The sequence below is a fragment of the Pseudorca crassidens genome, chromosome 4 (assembly GCF_039906515.1).
Source record: "Pseudorca crassidens isolate mPseCra1 chromosome 4, mPseCra1.hap1, whole genome shotgun sequence".
In the NCBI taxonomy this organism is placed as follows: domain Eukaryota; kingdom Metazoa; phylum Chordata; class Mammalia; order Artiodactyla; family Delphinidae; genus Pseudorca; species Pseudorca crassidens.
This window is the reverse complement of record NC_090299.1, coordinates 14,278,967-14,305,852: the sequence shown is the minus strand read 5'-3', so window position 1 is coordinate 14,305,852 and position 26,886 is coordinate 14,278,967. Positions and strand designations below refer to the sequence as shown.

Below are 26,886 nucleotides of genomic sequence, written 5' to 3'. Positions count from 1 at the left end.
CAACACTTGCCAAGACACTTTAAGAGACTTGCACCACGCGGAGTAGCCACGTGTCGGGAGTCACGTGGCCGGCGCCGGGTGGCGGAAGGCGGTTGGAGGCGCCTGCGCAGCTCCGCACCCCCGGCGCGCTGGTTTCCCGGCGTGCTGAGCGCCGTTTTCCAGCCGGGACGACGCTGAAGCGGTTTTTGGCTTCCCTTCGTCCGTCTCCCCCGCTCTCGTTTTGAGCTTCTGCTGCCCGATTTTACGTCCATCGTCCCACCATGCAGAGTGTACCTCCGAAGAAGAAGCTGGAGAAGAAAGCGGAGAAGCAGCTCTTTGACGCCGCGTCCTTTGGGAAGGACCTGCTGGCGGGCGGGGTGGCGGCGGCCGTGTCCAAGACGACGGTGGCGCCCGTCGAGCGGGTAAAGCTGCTGCTGCAGGTGCAGGCGTCGTCCAAGCAGATCAGCCCCGAGGCCCAGTACAAAGGCCTCGTGGACTGCCTGGTGCGGATTCCCCGTGAACAGGGTGTGTACGCGAGGCCGCCGCGCCAGCCTCTCCCCGCGCCGGTTCAGCTTTCCAGAAAAGCGGGTGGGTGGCCCGGGCGGGGACGCTTGCGGTCGCCACGGCCGTGTGTGTCGGTGATGAGTTTGTTTTCTTTGACTTCGATAATTCAATTTCTTAACCGGTCTAAGAGGCTCTGGTTTCCCAGGGCCAAGAAGGCCTACACGTGACCAGTCCTGGGACAGGGGAGACCACCACCTTCTCTTTCGCTAAATTTCTCCTTCGCAGGAGGCTCTGCACCTCCATGCACCTGTGTCTGGCTCAGGAGGAAAATGGTTGACCTCCCCGTATTGGGGTAGATGCCATCAGGCCCTTGGCTGTATGTTAATAGGTGCTTTAAGTTGCTTAAATATTTGTTGAAATATTAAGAGAAGTATTCCAAATATGGAAGCATTGGGGCCTCTCAGTATCTAGTACGTATTCAGTGAAAAGAGGTTCTGTTTATTCTCAAGAACTACTAAAGACCAGGGCTGAGACCAAGGAGGCACTCACGTATGCCCAAATTTTAGGGGGACGCCAAAAACCTCAGTGGTAGAAACAAATAATATTTTAATGCAGTATTTTTAAAAATCGAAATTAATGCGAAAAACCCATGATGAGCAAGATATAAAAATTTTAAGTAAAGGCGGGATCAGTATTAATTTTTTTGCGTCAGGCTCTGTTTTTACTTAAAGTTTTGATATTTTGGTTCTTTGTGGAGTTTTTTTCCATTAATATTGAAATGATTTCAAGGACTAGATAATGAAAATGCTTTATTAATCATTCAATGCCCTCTTCTTACTGAATGGCTCCTTAAGTTAGCTAAGTGGATAAGAGGATAAATTGATCAGAAATTTTCTGATATAGTTGGATTCAATTGAAACCTCTATATGAACTCTAAAAAGGAAAGAGGTCTATTTATTGTGTATTCTGAACAAGAAGTGTAGTGGCTTCAACTCCAGTGCAGTCCTTTCTTTCACTCCTAAGTCTAGGGCAGGTTACTCTTCTTCCCATAAAAAAGGATTCCTGGGAACTCCCTGGTGGTCCATTGGTTAAGACTCCTCACTTCCACTGCAGGGGGCACGGGTTCAGTCCCTGGTCAGGGAGCTAGGATCGCACAAGCAGAGTATTTCAGGTTGAGGGTAGACTGTTAAGGCATCATCTAAACTGTGGATTTAAAGTGCCCATCTGGGAGCTGAGTTTAGATCTTTAATGGTAAGTGAGTGGTTCACATCTTCTCACTCCCATTTTATCAGAGCAAGCTTCCCATTCCTCTTCGGAGAAGTAGGAGCCTCTTTATTATTTGCTAATCTGCTTTAAATATACAGTCAGGTAAAGTTAAATATTCTGGATAGATTGTGCTGACCAGTGCTAAATCGTTTGATATTTTAAATGTTTTTTGTAGTATTTAAACCTAAATTTATTCCGTATGGCTCTTGTAAATTGAGACTATTATGAATAGCATTCTGGTTCCAGCTTCCTTTAAGCAGAATTTTAAGAAAATGTTTTCTAGTGTATACAAGGCCATGTTATGAGTACACCATGGTATATGCTATGCTAAAAGATTAGTAATTCAAAACAGGGATAATATTGCCATCTAGGGGCATTTTTGGAAACTTGTGAGGAATTTTTTGTTTAACACAAAGATAGAAGGGAGTAATCCTTAATTGCAATGATATGAAAGGCAAAATCCAGGGCTGCTAAACATCCTGCTGCTGCTGTACATGGCCAGTCCTACACAACAAAGACTTGCCCTGCAACCTCATGACTCAGATCTCCCACTGGACATTCACGTAGCAGTAAAACCTGTTTATGATTATCTAAGCCTAGAAACGAACTCCTATTTACCTATAAACACAAACTGTCTGGGGCAGAATCACACAGTGATCTAGTAATGCAGCTATCTTGTAAGTAGAGGAAAGATTATATTTTGTTTTATTCAGAATTTTACTGAGAGTTGTTCATCATTGTGAAAACTCATGTTAGCAATTCTGTGTGTGATATTTAGTCACTACTTATATCATCTGCATTTTTAACTATTGAATTCATGATGATTGTATAGATATATTTATTAAGCCCTTTTTTCCAAATGTCAACGTGTGTCTTAAGCACAACTGATTCATTATAAATAGAGGCAAGCATTGGACTGTTATGTCTATGATGTGATCACGCCTCACCAATTTACTAAGTAATATATATATTTTATTATAAACTCTTATTTTCTCTTTGTATATAGCAGAAAGGGCATTATATTGATTTTTTTTGAACTAGTGAAGAGGTCATTGTCTTTGAATTCTACTTCTAGATAGTAAAGGAAACATTGTAAAATATTTATTATGTATAGAAGACTTGAACCTGGTAGCGCTGAGAATCACTGTGCTAAATCATTATGGAACTTTACTAGGCAATCATATTCTGAGGCTGTTATTTTCTGGAATTTACCTTCTGTCTCTTTTGTGAAAGTCAAGATACATTACATTCTCAGTGTTCTGAAGTTTCTCTTGTTTTTCCTGTTTGCTCAAGTTTTACTGATAACTTTCCCTTTCTTTAGGCAATATGGAATAAGCATAAGAGACAATGAATTCTGAAGGCACAACTAGATGCTCTCTCACTATCTTCTTACCTTATCTCTTTCTTTACACCTCAAGGAGAGAGCTCTTCATTCTTCCTCTGGACATAGCTTTAAACACCTCCTTGGGTGTCTTTGATACTTCTTATAAGCTTTCCTTGGCTTATGAAAGCTTCTGGATTTATCCTGACTAATGCTTTTTTAAAAATTTATTCTATTCTTTAGTTGGTATTATGACCTTCCAACTTTGTATGTGTACTTTTATTTAGTACTTTTTAAACCTGTATTACACAAATAACGCATGTTTACTATAGAAAATTGAAAAATATAGAGAAACAAAAAGTTTTTAAAAAGCACTGCTAACATCACCACAGTTAACATTTTGGTGTCTGTGCTGTGATTTTTTTCACTGAGCAAGCTATGCATCGGTAAATATATTTTAATTATTATAATTGTTTTATTTAATATATTGTAACATAGGCTTTTAAAGATGTTATCTCTAAATCTCATGTTTAAGAGCCTACCAGAACTCTTTTCTCTTTTAGGTATTCCTGGCCATGAATTCATCAGCTGTCTTTAATCTGAACTTTTCCAAACATATTTTCCTGAAGGCTAAAGCAGGGAGGTTTTTATATCTTGAAGATGATATTTTGGGGTATGGAAAGAAAATGTTAGGTATATGTGTTATCTAAATAAAATGGGAACATAAACTTTACTGATATTTAGTAAATGAATTGGCACTGGCACCTATGGTTGGCCAAATGTCAGTTATATATCACAGGATGCTAAGGTATCCTGAAAAAAAGAGTAGGAGTTACACAGGGTAAAGGGGATAACAGGTACCCTTACTCAATTATTGTATAATGAACATATTATAGTTTATGTTGGCTCAGATAAATGGATTTATAGAGATAAGAAGACTATTTGAATATTTGAAATTGTCAAGAATACTATTTGAAATATAGATTCACATACGCTATTTTTAAGAATGGACCTCATCCTAAGGGTGCCTTGAGATAATAGCAGATGATAGTATGAAAACATCATGATTAGCAAGATATCTGAAAATACTATTTTTTAACTATTAAAACAAATGCTCAGTTGTGCCCTAATATCTAAAAGTTTTTCCCGACCATCCTATCTAAATAGCCCTTCCTCATTCTCCAACTACATATACTATTTTTTTCTTGAACATATTTATTTGTTCATTGTCTGTCTTTCTCAAAATGTAAGCTCCATAAGACCAAGAACTTTGTTCCTATGCACTTGGTACCAAATAAAAGATGTTTAAATGAAGAATCTTTTTTTTAAAATTTTTATTGGAGTATAGTTGATTTACAGTGCTGTGTATATGAAGAATCTTTAACTCATTCTTTCATTTCTCTTTTGGAATAGTTTTACAAATGTACATAACAGGGTAGTATAGTAGCAAAGGTATATTATTTACTTTTTTAAGTATGTACATATTTGAGAGTCATGATTACATTTTTTTAACTGATAGGCAGACTGTCAAAGCATGTTGGAGCCTGCTAGTCTAGAATATACAGTTGACCCTTGAACAACACGGATTTGAACTGTGTGGGTCCACTTACACATGGATTTTTTTTTTTCTCCAGTAGCAAATACTACAGTACTTGATCCCTGGTTGGTTGAATCCATGGTTGCAGAACCGTGGTTATGGAAGAACCACATATAGGGAGGGCTGACTACAAGTTATTACTTGGATTTTTGACTGCAAGGATAATCAGCACCCTAACCCTTACGTTGTTCAAGGGTCAACTGTATACCCAAACATGCCTAGCATTTCCATTCTTGGCTAGTAAGTGGACAAGTAAATGGCCCAGTAACTTTTTCCCATTTTCCCATCAGTTCTGTATTCTTAATTATTTTCTCAGAATTAAGTTCAGAGTAGGTTTTTCTCACCCTTAAATTTTGAAGAGATTATTTTTACTTAGCAATTAAGTAAAAAAAAAAAAAACTTAGATGTTCTGCTATTAGCAGAGAAATATACCACAACCCCTATGTTTGTCTCTATCAGTTTTGTGATTATATATTAGGAAACTGTCATTTTGTTCTGTGTAACTAGAGAGTCAAATACTGCTACATTTGCATCACACTTGCTTTTCCCTTGTTTTATTCTGACCACAAAGTACTGTTTTTATCCAAAATGGATTTTTACCTAGAGGCAATAGAGATTTAATAGCTCTAGGTCTGGAGTCAGATAGATCTAGAAAATTCTGGAGTTAAGTCCCAACCTTTCCCTTACCTTGTAACCTTGAACAATTTTTTTTTTTTTTTTTTTTTTTTCCGTTACGTGGGCCTCTCACTGTTGTGGCCTCTCCCTTTGCGGAGCACAGGCTCCGGACGCGCAGGCTCAGCGGCCATAGCTCACGGGCACAGCTGCTCCGCGGCATGTGGGATCTTCCCGGACCGGGGCACGAACCCGTGTCCCCTGCATCGGCAGGCGGACTCTCAACCACTGCGCCACCAGGGAAGCCCCTTGAACAATTTTTATTTAACCTCTCTCAACCTCAATTTTCTCAGTTCTATACAAGGTGTAAAAATATTACCTACCTCATATGGTAGTTGCGACGGTTAAACAAGATAATGCCTGTAAAATACTCAGCCACGTATCTATTGCATAGTTAGTGCTCAATAAATTTTAACTCTTTTATCATTTTGAATACATTCCTGAATTTAGAAACATGTATTCCTTATGTTCATTTGTAAATGAATGTATTTGGGATAAATTTGCATTACATGTAGAGTAGATTTTTGTAATCTATCTAAAGAACCTACATAGTACACAGTGTACTTAGAGTACATGTGGATAAAACCTTGAAACCTGGTCCCCAGAAATAATATTTCTATAGAAGATGCATTCAGAGTTCCACTTTGAGGTTCCTCCTCTTTGCACTCCTACTAAGACATTGGAGCTCCTAAAAGCATGGTACAGCAGTGAGATGCAAAGAAGGGAATAAGTTTTTTAAGTATGATCTGTGGAAAAAGAGTTTAAAGCAGGGGTTTTTAACCTGATATCTGTAGCTCCAGGGAATCCATGAATCCTGAGAAATACATGCAAAAGTATTTTATGTGTGTGAGATACTTTTTCATATATAACTCTTTAAGAGCTGCCACTGTTATACTTCTAAGGATTTTTTTATTTCTAGATTTTTCATTGAGACATTGACAGTTGTTTTGATGAATCCTCTAGGTTTTTTCATGCAAATACAATCTTGCTAAAAGGAATATGTTCTTCTGTCAATGCTAGCAAACCCCTTTAGTCATAAATCTGTCACTCTGTCATGGTCTCGTTAATTTGCAGATGTCTTTGTCATCAGAATCTTCCATTTATATTCAGTACATTAGCCAAAGTTACAAACCTTTATCCTATTCTTATATTTATATGATACTTTTTGTGAAATAAATATTAATTCAGTACTATAATCATAATTATAACTAATAACTCATAATCTGAAACCTATAATATCTCAATACCATCTAGCAGAATCAACCATTTCCAGAATGACTATTAATAAATAAGAGCCATGTATAAAATGGGAATTCTAATACATTTTTGATACATGACTTTTTTTTTTTTTTTTTTTTTTGCGGTACGCGGGCCTCTCACTGTTGTGGCCTCTCCCGTTGCGGAGCACAGGCTCCGGACGCGCAGGCTCAGCGGCCATGGCTCACGGGCCTAGCCGCTCCGTGGCATGTGGGATCCTCCCGGACCGGGGCAGAAACCCGTGTCCCCTGCATCGGCAGGCGGACTCTCAACCACTGCTCCGCCAGGGAAGCCCCATGACACTTTTTTAAACTCAGTTTATTACTTTGTTTTTTTTTAAACAAATGATGATTTCAACTTAAATCCCATTTGATCAGATTGTAGTTCTTCAGCCAGTATGTTCTTCTTTATCCTTTTAAGATCCTCTGCAAGTAGTCTGTTGTTGTGTTACTATAAAACATGGTCTAGAAAATCAAACCTTATTCTTCAGTATCATTTACACCGTCACATTGTACTTTCAACATTTCTCTTCCACAGGTCTGACCTCAGAAAATAAAAATGCTTAACTATGTTATTAAATGTTTTTTATTAACTATGAAGAACTTAAAAATCTCTAAAAATACCTCCAAAAGTTAGATTCACCAACTTCCCTCAGTAATTCAATGTGGCCATAACTAGCAAGAAATATTCCTTTATAATTTGCTTATATTTCTCATGTTTTAAGATTTTTATTTTGCTTCCATTAAAGAAAAATTGTTAACCTTTCTTAGTACAGACAATATTTGTATGATTAAATTATTTATGGAAAAGTATTATAGTTAAGGGACTGAATTATTGAGCCAGATTGCTTGAGTTTGAATCCAAGTCTACAGTTTTCTGACTAAGTGACACTGGGCAAGTTACTTAACTAACTTCTCTCTGCCGTAGAAGTTTTTTTAACTCAGTTCTCCATATTTAAAATGGAGAGACTAATAGTACCTACATCATGGGTGATTATGAGAATTAAATGAATAAAAAGCAGTTCCTAGAAATTAGTATTATTGTTTTGTTAATATTGCCTCAAAAATTTTTACAGTAATCATTTTCCATTTTTTAAAAAATAGAGCTTTATTTACCATACTTTAATAATTTTAGGAGTTCTCTAAGATTTGTTTCTCCAGAAACCCAAAGCTGAAGTAGAGCTTTGGAGACAGACAGAAGCCTTGATTCAAAATCCTGGTTATAGTTTCCAAACTTATAAAAGTTTCAATTTATGCATGCATAAAATGGGTATTATAGGAGAACGTATGTCATAAGCATAGTGTGGTGATGAAATGAAATATATAAAGCGTTTGCCAGTGCCTGGCACATATTAATTGCTCAAGAAGTTGTAGCTATTACCATTATGTGTTAAATGCCCTAGTCATTTATGCCTACAACTGAATGCCTTGTAACTGAATCAGCTGTGAGGACTGAGAAGATTTCTTGCTATTAATGTACTTAATTGCCTTTGTGCAACTGCTTTATATTTAGCTTGGGATCACCAATATTCAGTGTTTTTTCCCACAAAGTATAGTTATTTAACAAATAAATATCTTTCCCTTTGTGTGTTTATCTAATCTAACTTTCAGTTTCTGAGCACCGGGCCTAGTCAACTGAGATTATCTTCATTTGTATTTTTATCTTTAGAAGACTGATTCTGGGTATCCTATTCTCCCAGCTGGGACTAGAGGTATCCTATTCAGAGTAGCAGAGTCAAACCATCTGTAAAAACAGCTATGGGTCCTGAAGGGCTAGCCTGTTGTATTCCAGGGCAGCTATGGATTATAAAGGCAGTTTTGAATTTTGAATTATCAGGGTAACACAGTGACTGAATTATAAAGTTTGGTCATTCCATGGAGATTTGAAGTGGGAAGATTATTGACCTTGAAAGTTTCCTACTATCTCTCCATCTAGCCTCTGGAGACTGCCTTGAATTGTAAATTGATTCTTTTTTGGCTAGGTTTTAAAATATAAAGATAAGACTCTTTTATCCCTTTCTCATTCTCAGGAGTGTAGATACAAAACAGTTTTGTTCCAATAGCCTTGTCACCATAGGAATTGTATTTTATGATTTGGAAATGAGGCTAAGGATTACTAGCTTCTCTGACAAATACTAGTAAGCTCTGTTTTTCTACTACTAAAGAGCCCTATATTCAACTGGTAATGCTTTCCATAGGTTTTTAGGCATTCAAGGCTTCCTATTGGAAATTAACAAAATTGAAATGGGGTATGTGGAGTTAACACTGCCTTTTTTCTTCAGTTGGAGACACATATAAACTTTATTTTTTTTCTCATGAGAAAAGATGTTTTAGATAGTTTGAACAGCTAAGTTTGTTAAAACTATGCAAATTATTTAACAATAATACAATATAAGTTTATATTTATTATATTTTCTTTTGTAGGTTTCTTCAGTTATTGGCGTGGCAATTTGGCAAATGTTATCCGGTATTTTCCAACACAAGCTCTAAACTTTGCTTTCAAAGACAAATACAAACAACTGTTCATGTCTGGAGTTAATAAAGAAAAACAGGTAATTATTGTTTATTTTATTTTGTTATTTTTTAATTGAATGAAAGATTCTTTAAATTATATAATACTTTGCAATTTTCAAAAGTTTTACACACATGATTTCATATTGTCTCATAGTAACCCCTTTTTTCTGCCATCCCTGTCTGCCCCTCCCCCTTCCCTCTCCCCACTGGTAACCACTAGTTCGTTCTCTATATCTGTGAGTTGCTTCTCTTTTGTTTTATTCATTAGTTTGTTGTATTTTATAGATTCCACATATAAGTGATATCATACAGTATTTGTCTTTCTCTGACTTATTTCACTTAGCATAATGCCCTCAAAGTCCATCCATGTTACTGCAAATGGCAAAATTTCATTCTTTTTTATAGCACAATAGTATTCCATTGTTTATGTATACCACATCTTGTTTATCCATTCATCTGTTGATGGACACTTAGATTGCTTCCATACCTTGGCAATTGTAAATAATGCTGCTTTGAACATTGGGGTGCATGTATCTTTTCGAGTTAGTGTTTTTGTATTTTTTTGGATATACACCCAGGAGTAGAATTGCTGGGTCATATGGTAGTTTTATTTTTAGGAAAAACAGGTAATTATATTTTAATATCTCTAAAATTTTTTAAGAAGTAGTTGGATTTGTCTTACTTGAGAGTTTTTTTCAGTTGAAGTATAGTTGATTTATCAATACAGTGTTGGTTAATTTCTGCTGTATGACAAAGCAATTCAGTTATACATATATGTATATATATATATATTCTTTTTTTATATACTTTTCCATTATGGTTATTCCAGGATATTGAATGTGGTTCCCTGTGCTATACAGTAGGACCTTGTTGTTTATCTGTTTTCTATAAAACAGCTTACATCTGCTAACCCCAGCCTCTCCCTCCTTCCTCCCCCACCCCCATCCCCCTTGGCAACCACAAGTCTGTTCTCTATGTTTGTGAGTCTGTTTCTGTTTCATAGATAGGTCCATTTCTGTCATATTTTAGATTCCACATATAAGTGATATCATATGGTATTTGTCTTTCTCTTTCTGAGTTACTTCACTTAGAATGATGATCTCTAGTCCATCTTTCTGCAAATGGCATTATTTCATTCTTTTTTATGACTGAATAGTATTCCACTGTATATATGTACCACATCTTCTTTATCCATTCATTACCTGTGGGGTTTTATTTGGAGAGGAGGTGCTCAAATGGTGGAAAAAAATAATAGTTAAAACATAGTAACTGTTAGGGACTTCCCTGGTGGTGGCAGTGGTTAAGAATCTGCCTTCCAATATGGGAGACATGGGTTCAATCCCTGGTTGGAGAACTAAGATCCCACATGCTGCAGGGCAACTGAGCCCGTGCAACACAACTAGAGAGAAGCCTGTACGCCACAACTACTGAGCCTACCTGCTCTGGAGCCCACGCACCACAACTAAAGAGACCATGCACTGCAGCTGCTGAGCCCACGCACTCTGGAGCCCATGCACCAAAACTAGAGAAGCCCACAAGCTGCATCTACTGAGCTCATGTGCTCTAGAGCCCATGCACCACAACTAGAGAAGCCCGCATGCCGCAACAGAGAGCCCATGCACCGCAACGAAGACCCAGCACACCAAAATAAATAAATAAAAATAATAAATAAATAAATACCTTAAAAAAAAGATTAATAATACCTGAGAAAAAACATAGTAACTGTTAGCATACTATAATATGTATTAAGTTATAGAAATGACATATGGAAAACATAGAATTGTATTAACTTTTACCAGTTTCTCTAAACCTCTTAACACAGTTTTAATAACTAAGAGATGTTTTGTCTCAACACAATATTTCTCTGAATAAATATTAATTTTAATATAATTTACATTTTATAATCCCTATTCTGCACTAGAAAAATTCAGCATTTAATCTGGTTTTGATAAGCAAAAAAAGCAGTCAACAAATGTGTATTTCCTAATTCTGAAGTAATTTATTTCCTAAAGAAGCAAATTGTTTCTTCTTTATGACTGAGGCTCTATTTGGCTGAGATTAAAGTGTGTAGGAAGATCAAGTCAAATACAGGAAAATGATAAATTTAACTTAGAGAATTCTCTTGTAAAGCAACTATATTCCAATAAAAATTAATTTCAAAAAAGTTAGAGAATTCTCTTTTTTTTAATCACAAAGGTGCTTTTACTTTTCAGGGTAATCACTCCCTTGGTTATAAAATCTCATTTTCAAAATTTCCTACTTGTATGAACTATGTGTCATTTGTCCTGGTCTCCATTTGTTTTGTTACCTCCGTATACACTAGACCACCTACATTACTGTAAAGATCTTCCCCTCACCTGCCCTTATAAAGTCTCTCTACCCCTTCATCCTTTGTCTTTTTCTCTTCCCCCAGCCAACCAACCAAGCTGTCCTAGCAGATTCTTTAAAAGCAACTATTTATGGAACATTTCTTTGTTGCTATTTCCATTAATTTCCTTTTAGACCCTTTATTTCCTTTATTGAGTGCTTTGCGCTATTATGCAGTTGGAGGTATAAAGGTAACAAAGAAAATTCTTTACGCTTAGATTCAGAAGATCTGGATTTAGGTCCTGGCACTCAGCTTATTTAGCTGTGTGAATTTTTGAATATCGCCTCTCTGATCTTTAGTTTCCTCATCTGAAAATTGGACATAAGAATACCTACCTCATGAGGTTTAGATGAGTAAGGCTTAGATGAGACTAAACATGTAAAGACACATAAAGTGCTTACTGTAGTGCTGTGCTTTTTTTTTTAAGTAATTGGTATTTTTTAAAAAATATTATTTATTTATTTTTGGATGTGTTAGGTCTTTGTTGCTGCATGTGGGCTTTCTCTAGTTGCGGTGAGTGGGGGCTACTCTTCATTGCGGTGCGCAGGCTTCTCATTGCGGTGGCTTCTCGTTGCAGAGCATGGGCTCTAGGTGCGTGGGCTTCAGTAGTTGTGGCACACGGGCTCTAGAGCGCAGGCTTAGTAGTTGTGGTGCACAGGCTTAGTTGCTCCATGGCATGTGGGATCTTCCCGGACCAGGGCTCGAATCTGTGTCCCCTGCATTGGCAGGCAGATTCTTAACCACTGCACCACCAGGGAAGTCCCAGTGCTGTGCTTTTATGGTAGGCACTCAGAAAAATGTTTGTCATCTTTAGGTAACAACTCTAATAGTTGGAACTTCTCTTGACTAAGAACCTATGTCAGAGGGTCCTCAAGACCATCTTCATGTTCAGCGATTCACTAGGCCTCAGAGAACTCAGAAAAGCTGTTATACTAATGGTTTATTACAACAAAAGGATATAGATTAAAATCAACAAAGGGAAAAGGCACATAGGACAAAATCCAGGAGAAACTAGGTGCAAGCTTCTAGCTGTCCTCTCCTTGTAGAGTCACCTGGACAGCACTTATTCTCCCAGCAATAATGTATGACAGCACATATAATGTGCTGCCAAATAGGGTTGCTCATTTGAGCCATGGTGGCCAGGCTTTTTGGGGAGTCAGTTTCATAGGCATGTGTAATGTGACTGACCTTAGCTACTCAGTCTCCAGCCGCTGCCCCCACCCACTCAAGAGGTCAAACTGATATAGTTTAGCCCAAAGCATACAAAGGGGTGTTCACCATAAATCAAGGTTAGTATAAACTATCTGGTGTTACCCAAAGCTTCAGGTATATAAAGACACTCTAATTAGGTAGGATATTCCAAGGGCTCAGACGGTTATCTCAAAGGAACCTTTGAGTTTGAGCAAGGGTGGTCCTGAAGATCTTTTCAGTGTGTATAGGGTTTGGGCAACACAGGCCAGCTGAGTTAACTCTTTATTGAACATTTTCCACCCCATCTCCCCCAAAAGATAATTCCTATAAGACTAAGCCAAATGGAGCAATTAACTCCAGAATTAACCAGAAAATTTATGTTACTAACATCTATCTCTAACAGTGTAAATAACATAGCTCTAAAATTTTTGAAGTTAACTTTGATCCGTGCTAAAATTCTGTAATAAATTTCAAATTAGTAGAGCCTGAGGTAAAAACATTTTTAGTATACCTATAAAGAGCATGCTATCTTATTTAGAATGTAAAGGTATTCAGTCACAAGTAATAGTGTAATGTTTAAATATATATTATTTACTAAATCTGGATACTAATGACCATTTTATTTCTCCCCTTGGACATCAAAATTGTATCCTATCTCTGCTCCCATCCCCCTACCAAGAAAAGTGGGGAAGAAAAAAAAAGAACTGAAAAAGAAAAGTCAATATTTTTGGTTTCTTACCTGGTCTTAAAAGAAGCAGAGAAGGTAGAAAAAACAAGTACAGTGTATGTGCTTTAAAAGTGGTTGATCTACCACAGTGAGGTATCTCTGCACACTTACCAGAATGGCTAAAATGGTGATAACACCAGATGTTGGCACGGACGCAGAGGAGCTGAATCATTCTTACATTGCTGGTGGGAATGTAAAATGATATTGCCACTCTAGAAAAGAGTATGACAGCTTCTTACAAACTGAACATATGCTTATCATACAGTCCAACTCTAGGGCATTTATCCCAGAGAATAAAAACTTCTGTTCACAAAAAAAGCAATGTATACAGTGTTCATAGAAGATTGTTTCATTATAGACAAAAATTTGGGAATAACCCAGATTTCCTTCAACAGGTGAATGCTTAAACAAACTATGGTACATCACACCATGGAAGATTACTCAGCAATAAAGAGGAACAACCCTTTGATAAAACAAATACTCAGCAATACAGAGGAACAACCCTTTGATAAAACAAATACTGTATAATCCCCTTAGGGACCTAGAAAAGGCAAATTCATGGAGACAGAAAGTAGAATAGAGGTTACCAGGAGCTGGGGGGGGAGGGAGATTATTTAATAGGTACACAGTTTATATTTAGCATGATGAAAAGTTCTGGAAATAGATAGTAATGATGCTTATACAGTATTGTACTTAGTGCTGCTGAATTATATACTGAAACATGGTTAAAACAGTAAATTTTATGTATATTTTACCAGTTTTAAAAAAGAACAGACTTTTGATACCTACAGCAACTTTGAATGCTAAGTGAAAAGAAGCCAATCTCAAAAATTATATTTGCTTTCTGATTTCATGTATATAGCATTATTAAGGTGAGAAGATTATAGAGATGGAAATTATAATAGTGGTTGCTAGGAGAGAGGGAGGTGGCCATAAAAGGGTAGCAATGAGGGGTCTTTATCATGGAACTGTTCACCATGGTGATTGGTGGTTACATGAATCTGCGCACGTGATAAAATGGCATAGAACTAAATATACACACAAATAAGTGTGTGTAACTGGTGAAATATGAATAAGGTAGATTTTTATCAGTGTTAATTTCCTCTGCTATAGTTATGCTAGATATTACCATTGGGGGAAATTGGTTGAAAAGTTCATAAACTCCATATGTATTAGGATGCATGTGAATCTGCAATTATCTCAAAGTAAAAAGTTTAAAAAAAATAACCATGGTAGGGAGATGTGTGCCTACTATATACTGTTTCACTGAATTTTTACCTCATCCTTATTTTTATCCCAAATGTACAGATAAGGAAAGCAAGACAGAGCTTAAAGCACTTACCCTAGTCATGTGTTCATGTCTTTCTAATTCCCAAATTTAGTTCTTTCTACTGCACTCTATTCCTCTCGCAGCTGAGGTGACTAGACTAGATGAGTATTAGCTGAACTGGGCATAAAATATGCCTCTGCCACTCCTTAGCAGCTACCAGCACAACCCTCAGTAGAGAAGACTAGAACTTCCAGCACTCTTCCATGCCCAGACAAACTGTTAGAAAGAACTTTGGTCTCAGGGTATTTGTTCTTGGAGGCATCAAGTCTGTTTATCATCTATTTGTCAGCAGTGGCAAATAAACAGGATTATTTACCTCCAAACCCCCTAGACTCTTTTGTTCTCCTCTCCTTGCCTGATTCTTTTTCATGCCCTCTCCTTTTATAGTGTAGTAATATCTGAAATTACTAACTTATAATTAAAAAGTCATTTATGCTGATATACAACCTCTCCTGGGTCTGTTTTATTTTCAAGCTTAATTGTGGAGGGACAGACTTGTTACACAAACACTTGCAGGATTATCATTCAGCATAGATTCTTATTTCTTATCTCCCTCTCCTTCCTCCCTTCCACCCTCCCCCTTCCTCCCTTCCTTCCTTCCATTAGTAGTTTGGCCATAATGTTTATACATGTTGTGCCTGCCTGCTTTTTCATAGGCCCCACTTTCACTATCAGAGGGGTCCTCATTTGAATAATAAATTATATGATCATTCACCCAGAAAGTCATGGATCTGTTTTCTTTTATCTAGGAAGGAAAGAAAAAGGTTAAATAGAATTTAAGATGTACTTTATAAATCTTTGTGCTGCATATCATATTTGGTTTGGCTTATTTGCTTGTAAGAAACAGAGACTTAAATTACTTCAAGAAAAATGGGTATTTCTTGCAATGATACACTGGCATTGGAATTTGAACCAAAGACAGCTCTAGGGATCAAACTGTATTCTTTATCTTTGTCTCCCAGGTCACTTAGTCTATCTCTGTCTCTAATGATCTGCTTTTTGTGTGTGTTTGCTCTGTGTTTTCTCATTATTGCCCTTTTTTACTTACCTATATTTTCTTTGTTTCTTTTAAGTTCAGTGTTATTATCATAGTGATTCCTTCTAACCTTTCAGATGGTGAGAGGTTCTTTACCAGAGATCCATGCATGCTTGAGGAATAACTTACACTAAAAGTATATGTTTATATATATGTGATTTTTATTGGAAGAGTATCTATAGGTTTCAGCCGTCTCAAAGTAGACTGAAACCTAAAAAAAAATTATTTAATATCTTTTCCATTTCTGTCCTACTGATAACCGGCATAGAACTTCTGGAGTCAAATTCCTAAGACTTAAACTATGGCCCAGTTCTACTTTTTCTATCAGGTTATTCTAGACTATGGGTTAGCTACCCTGGGGTGAGATTCAACCTTCTGGTCTAATCTCTGTGTGATTAGGAACCGTGGCTACCTATACAGTAGAACTTATGAGTTTCACTTAAAAGGCATGATGGGAGTCTGAGTACTCTTCATTAAACAAATATTTATTGAATGCATTACTCTTACTCTGGGCAAGGCCCCATGACTTGCTTTCTGAAATAAGCAAATGAATTAAGAATCTAGGCCTCATAAAAATGTAGGCAACCTAAATGTCCATGAACTGATGAATGGATAAATAAAATGTGGTTGTGAAATATTATTTGCCAGTGAAACGGAATGAAGTGCTAACACATGCTACAACACGGATGAACCTTGTAAACATGTTATATGAAAGAAGGCAGTCACAAAAGACTGCATATTGTGTTATTTCTTGTATAGGAAATGTCCAGAATAGGCAAATCTGTAGAGACAGAAAGTAGCTTAATGGTTATGTAGGGCTCAGGGGAATTGGGAAGATGGGAAGTGACTGCTGGTGGGTACAGGGTTCCTTTCGGGGTGAAGAAAATGTTCTGCAACTGGTAATGGTTGCACGGCTCTGTGAATATGCCAACAGTCCATTGAACTGAATTCTTGACATGGGTGAGCTGTATGGTGTGTAAATATATCTCAACAAGTAAAAATAAAAATTCTGGCCTGAAGAAATTTATAGTCCGTAGAAGACAAGACAGGTACACAAATAATTATAAATTGAAAGTAGGACGTTATTGTAAATACTATTTTAAAAAAATGAGAATCTGGAACATGTTGACACATTTTACATATTGATCACATGATTCACCTTTAATTCTCTGAGAGATGAAGTATTTATGGGGAGAGGGTATGATTACATACAGTTTGGGGTGGGTTGGGGATCAGAGAATTTGTGGAAGAAATAGAATTTGAGTTAGAGCATAACTTGATAACTTTTTGTTTTAAAAAGATAGGAAGAAAATATTAAAATAAGGGCATTCCAGGCCAAGAGAAAATTGAGAGTCCCAAAGCATCTGAGACTTAAAATTGTTAGAAATAAGAGCTAGAGAAGCAAGAAACTGAGCTTGACTAGCTAGAATGGTTACTGTGGCCTTGTACCCTAGATTTTCTATGACAGTTCCAATTCAAATATTCCTTTCTTCTCCAGTGAGCTCTAGATGTTGAAAAGCAGTTTATTGGACTTAAACAGGGCACATTTCAAAGGTTTATCAAAAAGAACTTCATGGGCTTCCCTGGTGGCGCAGTGGTTGAGAGTCCGCCTGCCGATGCAGGGGTCACGGGTTCGTGCCCCGGTCCCGGAAGATCCCACATGCCGCGGAGCGGCTGGGCCCGTGAGCCATGGCCGCTGAGCCTGTGCGTCCGGAGCCTGTGCTCCGCAACGGGAGAGGTCACACAGTGAGAGGCCCGCGTACTGCAAAAAAAAAAAAAAAAAAAGAACTTCAACAGCCAACGTGAACTAGTAGATCAATAAGGTCTTACATGCCACTCAACCACATTATAATTGATTTCTGCCAATTTACATGTTGGCATTTGAACACAATTATATTTTTGAGCTACTTACATTTATTTCTACTAAAATACAAAGTGAAATTGTGGCATTATGATGTATTACTGTCCCTCTCCACTGCCGCCAAGAAGGGGAACCACTAAAGCCTCCACAGATGCCTAACATTTTAGTCATAACTAAAATATATTATTAACGAAAAACTTTATACAGTCTAAAGAGCAGAATATCTTATGTGGCCTCTTTTGCTAACTTGGGCTACTTTTGCTGGAGGACATTAAAATATCTTGGAATTTTAGTATGTCAGCATCTAAGCTGTATCTCCCAGACCACCTGGTAAGAAATAAAGGCTGCATGGACATGAAGGGAAGTATTTTGCATGATAATATATGCGTTATTATAGGTGTTCACTTTATAAAAGCAGTTTGTAAATCTGGCTTTTTAACCTTATAAAAACAAAGGTATTTAAAAATCAGATTCTATAGTTTAATAACCATGTTTTAATTAATATGTTTCAGTTCTGGAGGTGGTTTTTGGCAAACCTGGCTTCTGGTGGAGCCGCTGGGGCAACATCCTTATGTGTAGTATATCCACTAGATTTTGCCCGAACCCGATTAGGTGTTGATATTGGAAAAGGTATGGGATTTTTAGAAATACTCTTTCTTCTTTGTGTTTTTGAACACTGTATTATCTATTTCAGTTATGCTTATAACAACAGTGTTGTATTCCATCTAAAAATTTTATTCTCAACCAAATGATAAAGTTATAGAGCCTAAAGAGTACTACTTTTTTCTTTTCTCTTAAAAGAGGGAAGGGGAAGGCCAATACTGTAGTAACAAGAAGAGTAAGCACAGAGACTGCTTATAACTTATTTCCAGTTTGTTTGTTTGTTTGTTTGTTTAGAGAGATCCCTAGATCCCTTCATGCACTTACTTTCCTGTCTTGACTGTGGCTTCTCTCTACATTAGGTGTATAACTCTCATCCTAGAGATTCCCTTTTCCTCTGTCCTTACTTATTTATCACATCTTTCTGTGTTTTTGTTACACCCTTGTTTTGGTAGATATGTTCTTTGATATCTTTCTGAGAAGGGTGGATAGGAGATAAATTGAGATCTTGCATATCTGAAAATGTCTATGTTTCATCCTTTTAATATTTTGCCATATGTAAAATTCTGGATTTAAAATTATTTTCTTTCACAATTTTGAAAGCATTAATCTGGATTCTAGTTTCTAATACTGCTCTTAAGAAATCATTCTCTTACTGTTGATCCTTTTTATGTGGCTTTTTTTCTTTTTAATTACCTTATATCTCTGATGATCTGACATTCACAATGATGTATCTTTGTGTGAGTCATTTTCAGTAATTGTGGAGGTCACTCAGTTGGCCCCATGTGACTGCAACACAAGTTGGAGCCTTGTGTTCAGTTCTGAGGATGACAGAGGAGTAAGTCACTTGGCTACTCAGGGTGAGGTTGTGGATTTTGAGCATCCGGATGCTAATTTGTTCTCACCACAATAGTACCTAATTCCTCTAATTTTAAGTCTTTCTGTGGTTATTGGAATCAAATGGCTCGCTTCTCAACAATATCTCCCTTTGCAAGAAATTAGGTTTCAACTTTCTCTGCTCCACTTAGTGAGTTACCATCCTCCACCTCCTTTCCATCTTGCTAAAATTTGTGGATTTTATTCTTGTCATGTACTCTTTTTTGCTTATTTGGCTTTAAACCTGTTTTTTCTTTATTATTATTTTAATAGAATTTCTTAAGGGAGCAGAGATTCTTTCAATGAGTATTATTGAGTGCGTGAGGTGAACCAGGCCCTGCTTGATATACAGGTTGTGTATGTGTAATAGACACACACGTACACACACACCATATTAAACATGGAGCTCCTGGTTCATGTACCTTACAGTCTAGTGGAGATCACGAGTAGTAAAAAAAAAAAGAATAAATAGCTAAAATATACTGTCAGCAAAAAAGTGCCATGAAAAAAATCTAGGAGAAGAGAGTGACATCAATTTAGATAAGTGATTAGAGAAAATGCCTCAGATGGGGTGGCAGTTTGAACAAAGATGGGAATAGGAGTTTCATCTATGATGTTTAACTGGCATTCCAAATTTTTTTGTTATTGTTAAGAAACTGAAAATAACACACGTGCCTTGGTTTAATTTCAATTCTGTAGTTTTGTTTCCTCTCAAAATTGGGAGAACTTAGTTTATTTTGAAAGATTGTATTCTATATATAATATTTGTAAAATATCAAGGAGTTCTAGGTCAAGGGAAAATAAAAACAAAACCAGCAAACACTAGAAAAATATGACACCTCATCTAAAATGCCAGTGATCCTTAAAGTTACTAGTTTTTAGCTTTGTCTTTTTGCTTCATCCGTCCTTTTGCTTTTCAGCTGAGGCAAGTTGTAGAGTGTTGCATGCCTAAGTATTTTCTGAATGCTGACTAGTAACTTCTCATAATTTTATTGAAATGTTTTAAGCCAGTCAGATTGCTTGAATTAGATTGCTTTTATAAGAGATTAATATTTTCAGTTAAAATATCTTAAGATACTACTTGACATCTTAATTATCTTTAAATGAATGGAAAGGTTTTGACTTGTGCCTTTTTTTTTGTTATAAAGATTTCTAAATGTTAGTTCCAGATAATTTAAATCTGTAAAATGTTTAATTTACTTCGATTAAAGTGTTTATCTGATATAATGTTGCTAATAAATTTTAAATGGCTTTATTTTAGGTCCTGAAGAGAGACAATTCAAGGGTTTAGGTGACTGTATTATGAAAATAGCAAAATCAGATGGAATTGTTGGTTTATACCGAGGGTTTGGTGTTTCAGTTCAGGGCATCATTGTGTACCGAGCCTCTTATTTTGGAACTTACGACACAGTTAAGGTAATTTGGTACTTTAACTAGTATATATTAAATAAATTGTTTGTTTCTTTTTATTCTAATTAGTAATATGTTCAGCAGGTATGTTTACTTTTAATTATAGAAATCAAAATAAATGATGACATAAGAGATATTATAGCATTCTGTTTAATCATGACTTTGCCATAACCTAATTAAATTACAACTGTATTATGGATCTGACTTTGGATATAAAGCATAAATATAAACGTTAGGTTTTTGTGCTGTTTGCACCGAAAGACTCAAATAGAAAACATGCTGATTAGGTTATATCATAATTAGATCTTTGGTATATAGGAAGGCATCTTCTAACAGAGTTTTTCTGATTTTACATTCATTTTATTATCCGTTTTTTTTTTGCGGTACGCGGGCCTCTCACTGTTGTGGCCTCTCCCGTTGCGGAGCACAGGCTCTGGACGCGCAGGCTCAGCAGCCATGGCTCACGGGCCCAGCCGCTCCGTGGCACAAACCCGCATCCCTCTCATCGGCAGGCAGACTCTCAACAACTGCGCCACCAGGGAAGCCCTTATTATCACTTTTTTACATGCATATTATCAGTTTACTATCATCCATGGAAAGCAGGCAAGGCATAATTAATTAGTTAAATATGATAAATGCTACTATAGCTCAGTGATCTATTGGGTACTGTTAGATTTTGTATTGTATTTTCCAGGTTGTTCTGCAATTTGCCTTGTCAGTTCAGAGGTAAATAGCGCTTCATAAGGTAGGAAAGAGAAAGATTGTAATAATGGCTACCATTTTTTGAGCTATTGCGTAGTTTTGAGAACCTTATTAAGGACTTTATATCCTCACAGTGTTCTAGGATAGCTTTTAATATATCCCATTTTAAAGATAAATAACCTAGGAATGGCTAAGTCATTTATTTATGTGGCAAGCACAGGTCCCATGCTCTTAATCACTACATCATAATGCTTCTAAAAAGAAGCAATGAAATTAATCCCAGTATTATTTACTAAATAAGATTAAAACTTGAGGGAAATTTTATAATAGTTTTATATATTATCTCGGCCCTCCCTCATTAGTATAAATGTATCAGTAGTTGAATGTTATTTTTATTGTGGTCTGGACATAATACTTTTAGTTTGTAGTGTATTTTTTTAGACAGAGAAATAGATTAATTGAAATTACAGGATCTTATATATGTTTATTTAATCACAGAAAAATTTATGTTTAATCGCCCTCTGCTTTCCTCTTATCACCTGTAGTAGTTGTAAAATTTAGGAATGTTTCTTCACTAGCTTAGAGCTTTAAAGCTGCTTATCAAACATCATCTGTTAATAATAACAGGCATTCTTTCATCTTTTCCAACTCTATGAGGAAGAACCAGGAAGGAACTTTTTTGGTCACTGGCTGCCATCTCTAGTTTTCAGTGCTATTAATAACATTTCTCCTGTAATAGCAGATATGCTATTCTTTTTCAAATACGCTTTTAAAATATAGCCATGTGTGGGATTCTCATTTCTTATTGATCTCCCGCTATTATTTTAATCTTACCACATTAAATCCAACTGTTTTTTTTTTACTGCATTTTAAGTATAACTGAGCCCTCTTTCATATATTTATAAGAATTATCCTTTGACTTAATGATTTAAGATATTTTGGAAATTTCGATGGTTACTTGATAATTTTTCTTTTCTAGGGCTTATTACCAAAACCAAAGGAAACTCCTTTTCTTGTCTCCTTTTTCATTGCTCAAGTTGTGACTACATGCTCTGGAATACTCTCCTATCCCTTTGACACAGTTAGAAGACGTATGATGATGCAGGTATTTTATATTATTTGTAAGCTTAATTGAGTTTTCCAGTATTTGATATTCACATGTAATTTATTAAAATTTTAGAGACATTTTGGCTGAAAGGCATAGGCCATTTGTTTTACTTACTAAAATAAATACATAATGTGTTCTGTCTTGTATTCTTTCCTATCCCAAAGCAGCCATCATCCAGCAAAGTTTCTTCCATGTCTCCTATCAGAACAGAAATGTCTTTTACTCCTATAGCATGTATTGTTGTTTGGAGAGTGGAGGGGCATGGCAAGGATTAGATGAGCATGTGTCTATCTTAACTGAATATTATTAGATTAAGTAGAATAAGCCCAGTCATAGGCCACTGATATATGTAATCATTTGTTGTAGTATATTTTAATAAAAGTAAATAAATTTTAACTCCAAGGATGAAGACTTGTTTATAATGATGTATGTTCTAAATGTAAATACCCAAACCAAAATTTTGATAAAGTCAATCTCCATTGCTGTTACTTGTTACATTCATTCATTCAACAAATAATTGAGTGCCTATTCACCAAACTCTGGTGACACAAATAAAATAAGGCAGAACCTGCACCCAAATTCATAGCATAGTATTGAAGGCATACTGTTAATGGTTTAAGTAGAAATGTGCATAGGTTCCAGGAATGCAATAGGGGAGGGGTACCCAAGTGCTTAAAGTAATCAGATATGGCCTCTTAGAGAGCTAAATCTCAGTAAATAGGCTTTTTCTCCAGACAGTGAAGAATACATTCTCAGCATAGGGGTAAAAAACATACCTAGAGGTATGGCTTGAGAAGAATTTCAGTATACCCATATGATAGGTTTCATGAGGGCAAGTGAAAATAATGAGGCCAGAAAGCTGTGTTTATTATGTGTCAGAACTGTTCTAAGCATTTTAACTCATTTAATTCTCAGAACAATGCTGTGAGGTGTAGTTATCCTCATTATCCTCTACAAAATGGTCCTGGAAGAACCCAGTGGGCCACCTGAAAGGGTAAAGCATATCTAACCTATTGCTTCATCTATGGACTATCCTTAAAGTTGTTCCTTTTATATCTGTGTTTCCTCTTGATCTATGTCTAGCTCTAGTTTACTAAACTGAAACACTTTTGAAAATTAATTTGCGAATAGACTGTGGATTAAGTAAATGGTACTGTATCAATGTTAAATTGTCTGATTTTGATAACTGTACTTCGGGTATGTAAGAAAATATTCTTAGAAAATGCACACTGAAATGTTTAAAAATAAGGGGCAATGATACCTGTAACTTACTGTCAAAATAATTCAGAAAAAAAATTGTGGGTGTGGATTTTTATATATATGTGTGCATTGCTATATGTATAAAACCGTACCACTGCCATAACATAGTACCAAAGACTGGGTGGCTTAAACAACAGAAATTTATTTTGTAACACTTTGGGAGGTTAAAAGTCAGTCAAGGTGTCCAGCAGGGTTGGTGTCTTCTGAGGGCCTCTCTCCTTGGCTTGTAGATGGCCTTCTTCTCTCTACGTCTTCTCATGGTCCTTTTTCTGTTTCTTTTCTTATAAGGCTTATCATAATGGATTAGGGCCCGCTCTAATGAGCTCATTTAACCATAATTATTTTTATAAAGACCCGGTCTCCAAATTTAGTCACAGTCTGAGGTTCTGGGGTTAGCTCTTCAATATATGAATTTTGTGGGGACACAATTCATAACAGTATTCCTTAATTTTTGCATTTTGATTTTATATCCCACAACTTTATTAAGCCATATTACAAACACTAATCTATATGTACACCCTTTGAAGTTTTTTTTTTGTTTTTACACACAGAGTGATATAATCTGCAAATAATAGCAGGCTTTTTTCCCTTCCTTATCAGTTCTTATGCCTTTTATTCCTTTTCTTGCCTTTCTGCACTGGTTGAGACCTCTGATTCAGTGTTACATTAAAGAAGTAATAACTGGCAACCTTGTTTTGGTCCTAGTCTTACCAGGAATGCCTTCAATGTTACAGATTACAAAGTTTAATGTTCGCTGTGGGGTTTTCGTAGTTATCCTTTATTATATTATGACTGGTCCTTTCTGTTTTGGATTCCAGTAATTTTTGTGTGTGTGTGTGTGTGGTACGCAGGCCTCTCACTGCTGTGGCCTCTCCTGCTGTGGAGCACAGGCTCCGGACGCGCAGGCTCAGTGGCCATGGCTCACGGGCCCAGCCGCTCCACGGCATGTGGGATCTTCCCAGATCGGGGCACAAACCCGTGTCCCCTGCATCAGCAGGCGTACTCTCAACCACTGCGCCCCACCAGGGAAGCCCATGGATTCCAGTAATTCTTAATCATGAATGGTGGTCATGTTTTTTTCTATATCGAGATGATCATATTTTTCTTATATGCCTGGGGTCAATCCAGCTTGGTCATGATGTATTGTATTTTATACCCCTTGCTGGGTTTGATTTGCTGGGTTTTGTTCAGGATTTTTGTATCCATGGTTTCTGTGACATAAGCTTGTCATGTTTTTCCTTCTTGCGTTATCCTAGTCTAATTTTGGTATCAGGCCTATCTATGCAAGCCTCATAAAATATGTTAGGGAGTCTCCCCACTTTTTCTCTTCTTTGGAATAATTTCTGTGAGATTGGAATTAAATTTCCATTGAATTTTTAGTAGAACTCACATATAAAGCCATCTGGACACGTGGTTTTCTAATTTATGAGAAGATTTATAACAACTGATTGAATTTCTTTAACAAATTTAGTATATTCTAAAGTTTTTTGATATTCTGTTGGTAAATTATACTTTTTAGGAATTTATTTCCTCTGTGTTTTCAAAATAATTGTCATAAAGTTGTTCATAATATCATCTTGCTCTTTCTTAATCTCTGGGTCATCTGCAATGATGTTACCTTTGCCACTTTTAATAATTTGGGCGCCTTTTCTTGTTTTTCCTGAAACAGTGTTTCTAGAAATTTGTCAAAGTATTTCAGATAACTAACTTTTGACTTTTTATGCTTTCTCTTGCATTTATTATTTCCTTTATTTCTGGTGGTTAAAGTTACCACTCAAGCTGCGTCTTACAAATTTAGTTGAGGAGTTTTGTGGTTGTTAGTTAGGTTTTAAATATTTTCTAAGATGTGTTTTTCTTAATACCCAAACGTGATATTTTTCTGGTTATCTTTTTTGTTCTTGATTTCTCTCTTAATTGCAATGTGGTGAGAGGATAAATCATGGTATGTGATGCCAATCTTTTAAAATTTGTTAAGTGTAATATGTGGCCATTTTTCAAGTGTGCCTGAAAAGCGTGAGTATTTTGCAGTCAGTGGGAACAATACTCAACATATGACCATTAACTCAACATACTTACTCAACACAGTGTTAATTTTAATCTATCCCTGTTGCTAAATTAAATCTGTCTTATGATAAAAGATGTTAAGATAATGGCAAACTCTTTGTCTTTCTTTGTATAGAGTGGTGAGGCTGAACGGCAATATAAAGGAACTTTAGACTGCTTTGTGAAGATATACCAACATGAGGGAATTGGCGCATTTTTTCGTGGTGCCTTCTCCAATATCCTTCGTGGTACAGGGGGTGCTTTGGTGTTGGTATTATATGATAAAATTAAAGACCTCCTTAATATTGATATTGGAGGTAGTTCATCGGGAGATTAAATTGAAAAATGGATATAGTTAACTTATTAAACATACAAATTACGTAGCTGCCATTTGTATACATTTTGATAGTGTGTTATTACTGTCAGTATTTTCTTAAAGTGCTAATTCTGCAGTGAAGCATAGGCTTTTTTTTTTTTTTTTTTTTTTTGCGGTACACGGGCCTCTCACTGTTGTGGCCTCTCCCATTGTGGAGCACAGGCTCCAGACATGCAGGCTTAGCGGCCATGGCTCACGGGCCCAGCCGCTCTGCAGCATCTGGGATCTTCCCAGACCGAGGCACGAACCTGTGTCCCCTGCATCGGCAGGCGGACTCTCAACCACTGCGCCACCAGGGAAGCCCAAAGCATAGGCTTTTTTCAAGGATTTAAATACTAAAAGATCAAATAAATGTGGTTTCTTTCCTACTTAGACTCAAACTCACTTTAATGAAGAATTTTACTTAAGTGGTACATGTTTTTATTAGTTTAAAATCTTTTTCTTTTGTGATTAAAAAAGTAAATTTTATAATGCTAAAATCTAAGAAATGAAAGTATCTTCTTTTAAAATGATATTCTTTTAATGTAACTGTCTCCCCATCTTTTAAAATCATATGATATGACAAATATTTCTTCAGAGCTTATTAGGAGATGTCATCGTGATATCTGTGGGCATAAGTAAGCTTTATCCTACAACATCTCTACTAAAGCAGTTCAGGTTATTACTATGTATTGTGTTTATGGTATCATATAGCTTTTGATAAGCACAGATTCTAGATCTGATCATAAAAAAATTGATAATGACTTTAATGACACTGCAAACTGTCGTTGGAAAGTAAAAGATATAAAAATGGCATATCTGCTAACTTTTATCTATAAAATAAATAAACTCTTGCTAATGTGAATATATCTTTGAACAAAAAATATCCCCTTGAAAATTACTTTGTGTA

The 26,886-nt window shown here is 36.3% G+C and overlaps 1 protein-coding gene across 1 annotated transcript; it reads left to right on the top strand.

The window, feature by feature from the left end:
* The first annotated feature begins 260 nt into the window (after positions 1-260).
* SLC25A31 (solute carrier family 25 member 31) lies at positions 261-26,069 on the top strand. The gene is made up of 6 exons (XM_067734661.1): positions 261-504; positions 9,020-9,147; positions 18,135-18,252; positions 20,360-20,514; positions 22,190-22,315; positions 25,758-26,069. The coding sequence occupies exons 1-6, from the start codon at positions 261-263 to the stop codon at positions 25,956-25,958; spliced, it is 972 nt and encodes a 323-aa protein (XP_067590762.1). The 3' UTR covers positions 25,959-26,069.
* Positions 26,070-26,886: the final 817 nt, after the last annotated feature.